The 4921-nt window shown below is 35.6% G+C and overlaps 1 protein-coding gene across 1 annotated transcript; it reads right to left on the minus strand.

Moving 5' to 3' along the window:
* Positions 1 to 859: 859 nt before the first annotated feature.
* LOC107730364 (high mobility group protein B2-like) lies at positions 860 to 4107 on the minus strand. The gene is made up of 5 exons (XM_016541186.1): positions 4017 to 4107; positions 2529 to 2712; positions 2298 to 2449; positions 1293 to 1467; positions 860 to 1216 (listed from the first exon to the last, which is right to left on the minus strand). The coding sequence occupies exons 2-5, from the start codon at positions 2676 to 2678 to the stop codon at positions 1058 to 1060; spliced, it is 636 nt and encodes a 211-aa protein (XP_016396672.1). The 5' UTR covers positions 2679 to 2712; positions 4017 to 4107; the 3' UTR covers positions 860 to 1057.
* Between the last annotated feature and the right edge of the window lie 814 nt (positions 4108 to 4921).

Here is a 4921-nt window from a genome sequence, read left to right on the forward strand (position 1 = left end):
AATTTTTTTTCTAGTAATTTTCCGTAAGACGATGGGTGTTCAACCCAGTTTTTCTTCAAATCATAACATTTTCATATTCATATTATATGAATAGAACAAAAATACTTTTTTATATATATATATATATGTTTCTTCTTAAGCGTATCATTTAATTTATTAAAAAAAGCTATAAAGGGATTAAAGGGTCAGTTCACCAAAAATAAATAAATTCTGTCATCATTTACTCATCCTCTTGTTGTTTCAGACCTGAATGACTTGCTTTCTTTTGAACAACATAAAGAAGGTGAATAGCCTACTGTTGGTCACTAAGCTGTTTGGGTCACTAGTGACTTTCACTGCATGAACAAAAAATACTGAGATGTTTCTCAAATTATCTTCTTTTATGTTCCATAGTTTATGTTAAGCCGCTGTAGCCTAAACATTTAACACAATAATAGCTTTAAATGATCTTTTGGGGGTATTTTGACAGCCATATTTAGTTTGCGATTAATTAGATTAAAAATTTTAATCGACTGGCAGCCCTAATGTATATATATATATATATATACATACAGTGGGTACGGAAAGTATTCAGACCCCCTTAAATTTTTCACTCTTTGTTATATTACTGGCAGCCCTAATGTATATATATATATATATATATATATATATACCCACACACTTGTATTACTATATAAAATGTCACCGATCAAATTAGGTAGAACTTGTCAGACAGCCTGAAGAATAATGAATTTCTGTTGAAAATTCTTGGATGGAGGCCAGATTATTTTTGAAATGCAATTTATTTCCTCTTGTAATATACAGTAAAACCATCAAACACTCAGTTAAATCAGAAAGACCACAGCAAACGCACAATATCTGAACTTTTAAAAATTTATTATAAAAAAAGCACCTCTACACTTTATTGAAGCAACAGCTAAACGTGTACAAAAATAAGAAGAAATCTAAAAAAAAAACCCAAACAAACAACAGAACACTTGCGTTATTGCGGGAGTCGTTAAACGTGTCCATAAAGAAAAACTCAAGATAACCCTTCACCCGTCTCACATCACAAACACTACTCGTCGTCGTCATCCTCCTCGTCATCTTCCTCATCCTCTTCTTCATCATCGTCGTCGTCATCATCGTCGTCAGCCTGGGCTTTTTTAGCCGAGCCCGTCGGTCGGCCCGGCCCCTTCTTAGAGGCTCCGCCCCCTGCGCGGTACGCCGTCACCTCCTGCCAATCACAGAGCGCTCAGACTCAGGCCACGCCCACAACATTAAATAAACATGATTGTGAATCCGCGGCTCACCTTCTCGTATTTCTCGCGCAGTTTGAGGGCTTTCTGCTCGAACGGCGCGCGGTCTGCGATGCTCTGCTTCGACCACATCTCTCCCAGCTTCTTGGCGGTCTCGCCGATGGACAGACCCGGGGTCTCGCTCTTCACCGTCGGCCGGTACTCCGAGCAGAAGACGAAGAACGCAGATCTGTGCAGAGGAAAACTCTTAAAATCACTCACATCTGGAGCTGTGTAGTAGCAATTATTAGATTTAATTTTTATTATATATATACACCGTATTGTCCCGAATATAAGACGATGTTTTTTTCTTGGAAATACATCTGAAAAAACGCGGTCGTCTTATATTCAGGGTCTAGACTTTGACATGTCATATACATATGCATATAAAACATTATAAGTTATATAAACTGTAATATACACCACATGAATCCTATAATGTACTTACCCAAAGTGTTTATTTTTAAGAGTGAAAGTCTTAAATTCCTCCATAATGATAAATAAAATAAAATGTATTCAGAAATAATGCATATATACCTTATATCGGTTTATGAATTATTCTCAGAATTCCTAACATTTATTAATAAATTCAATAATTCAAAGCATTTTACACAACACAAATACTGCAATTTGTAAGATACATATTTATAAAGTTTGAGTAAATACATGAATCCTATAATGTACTTAAAGTGTTTATTTTTAAGAGTGAAAGTCTTAAATTCCTCCATAATGATCAATAAAATAAAATGTATTCAAAAATAATGCATATATACCTTATATCGGTTTATGAATTATTCTCAGAATTCCTAACATTTATTAATAAATTCAATAATTCAAAGCATTTTACACAACACAAATACTGCAATTTGTAAGATACATATTTATAAAGTTTGAGTAAATATATTGGATAAAGTATATATTATGTATAAAGTTAAAATTTGTATATATTATTATATAAATTATAATTATAATGTATAAGTACATTTATGTGAGCTGTAGACTGATGTGTGTGTGACGTACGGCGGGCGTTTCGGGGCGTTCGGGTCCTTCTTCTTCCTGCTCATCTTCCCGACGCCTTTGGGCGGCACGTAACTCGTCATCTCCTTGTCGTAGCGAACTTTATCCACTTTAGCCATGTCCTCAAACTTGGTCTTCTCTGAAGCGCTCAGGGCCTGGAGGAACAGAAGAGCAGCGGTCAGTGACAGCACCTTCATCATCATCATCATCTTCATCAGTGTGGAGGACGCTCACCTTCCATCGCTCGGAGCACTTCTTGGAGAACTCGGAGAAGTTGACGGGAACGTCGGGAGTCTTGCGTTTGTGCTCATTGCGACTCGTCTGCACGAAGAAGGCGTACGCAGACGTCTTTCCCTTGGGTTTGTTCAAGTCTCCTTTCACCATGCTGATCAGCTGACGGAAAACAACACACTCGAACCTGACAGCACACACACACACACACACACACGCACACACATATAACCAGATATACATGCATTAAAAAACTATTCACACACACACACACACACATATATATATATATATATATATATATAGATAGATAGGAGAAACTTATAAAAATTACATTTAAATATGTGTATGCATGTATGAATACTTAAACACCCTCACCCATACAAACAAATGTATAAACTTACATTTAAATATATATTTGTGTATGTAAATACATATAAATGTGTATGTATAATAGTATATGTAAACAAATACATGAATAAATGCATCAAAAAATTTCTATTACATTTATTTTTTAAACATATGCATACAGACAATAATATAATATGTGTATATTTAAATATATATATATTTGTGTGTATGTATATGTATATACACACACTTAAAACACATATGCACACACAATGTTACTCAATTTTAGTTAAAATATTTAGTTTATTTATATTTTATTTATCATATTTGTATATTTTCATGTTTTGTATACGCAGGCTATATATATATATATATATAAACAAATATGAATATTTATATACATTATTCAAAATGTATCCAGAAAAATGTCTGAAAATTGTATTTAAATATATATTTGTGTTTGAGTGATTATTATTGTCTATCATTTTGATAATCAGCTGATCTCCTCACACAGCGTGTTTTGTTTTCAAACACTATGTAAATAAAGTATTTAATCTTCCTTCATAACTGCATTATATCAGATATCAGCAACTAAAAGCTCAAATATGATGCAAAACAGCGCTGAAGCGCTGAAAACACGCAAATATAACGTTACTGAATATAGACCAAAAATGCATTAAAAATATCGCATTGATTTGCAGGAACACATAAACCAGCTGTGACTGAAAAAACACGAGTTTAAACGTTTGTTCTCGGGGTTTAAAGCACTTTTGTTGTAGTTGCTCGGAGGCTTTTGTTAAACAAAGATTCCTCCATTTTTCTTCCCGCCTAATTCCCTCAGCGCCCCTCCCCCATCTCTCCGTCCACACACGGTATATCAGCCACAAACTACACATTAACGCGATACTCGCGTGAAACGGATCGCAGGGCGCCGTTACCGCACCGATTCCCCGTTAAAACGCGTTAGCTGCGCTCCGGTGCGGCCTCACGGAAACCACCAAAAACCGTAATAAACCGCGCTCACGCTCTCGCGCTAACATCGTGCGTCCGCAACTAAAACACCGCGCACGTTTAAATCCGCAAACGCGTGTTTAAAATGATTTAAAATATAGTCTGTTTAGTCTAATTAATCTGACAAACCTGTTCTTTATTCTCTGCAGATCAGCGAGCGCTTCTCCTCAGTACTGTGGCTCCCACGTGATTGCTCGTGCTGTGCGTGCGTGACGCGCTCGGCGGACGGCAGCCTGGACTCGGCTGCTGATTGGCTCAGCTCGCGGTCGGGGACGTCCAATCAGCGACCGCGCACAGAGGAATCCGCTGAGCTGATTGGCGGACTGGAACCCTTGGTGTGGTTCGAATGTTTGTAAACGGAAATCACAACGATTATTATAACTATATAAAGTGTAATACAATTTATTATTATATTTAATAATTATAATGTAAATAACATTAACATAATATATACCACACGAATCATAAAATGTTTTATTAATCGATTCACTTTTGGACACTTTTGAACACTATGGACGCTTGTTTACACCATAGACATAATAAATATTTATTATTTATTATGTCTATGGTTTACACCACCGGAATAAAAATATAAAAAGGTCATTGCGATCTCTCACATTTTTGTCTCGCAATTATTAATTTATAAACTAAAATATGAACTTGCAATTGCGAAAAATACGAATTGTTAGGTGAAAAAAAGTCGCAGTTGCCTTTTTATATTTTTTATTCCGTGGCGAAAATAAGCTTCCATGCAAGTCATACAGGGGAATTAAAATAGTTTTTAAACTATAATATGAATTATTATGATTATTCATTATAATACAATTAATTTTAATCTACTTAAAAATAATATATACTACACGAACCGTCCGTGCCGAAATCAGCTAGCTCTGCACATAAAGGTCGAAAATGATTTGATTTGTTTTCTTGATCGTGATTTAACAAGATTATTATATATAAGTGTGTCCGGCGCTTGTGTTATTTTCCTCCGCTCCACTTGGAGGCGCAAGAAGACTCGCGCCTGACGCTCGTGA

This window comes from Sinocyclocheilus rhinocerous, unplaced genomic scaffold (assembly GCF_001515625.1).
Source record: "Sinocyclocheilus rhinocerous isolate Xijiao unplaced genomic scaffold, SAMN03320098_v1.1 scaffold3991, whole genome shotgun sequence".
NCBI classification, from domain to species: domain Eukaryota; kingdom Metazoa; phylum Chordata; class Actinopteri; order Cypriniformes; family Cyprinidae; genus Sinocyclocheilus; species Sinocyclocheilus rhinocerous.

Bases quoted from the DNA above. Each gene is read 5' to 3' on its own strand.
- LOC107730364 (XM_016541186.1), bottom strand. From the start codon at position 2,678: ATGGTGAAAGGAGACTTGAACAAACCCAAGGGAAAGACGTCTGCGTAC. The intron at 1,468-2,297 runs GTACGTCACACA...TCCTCTGCACAG, and splicing joins AACGCCCCGAAACGCCCGCC to ATCTGCGTTCTTCGTCTTCT. The intron at 1,217-1,292 runs GTGAGCCGCGGA...TGTGATTGGCAG, and splicing joins TGCGCGAGAAATACGAGAAG to GAGGTGACGGCGTACCGCGC.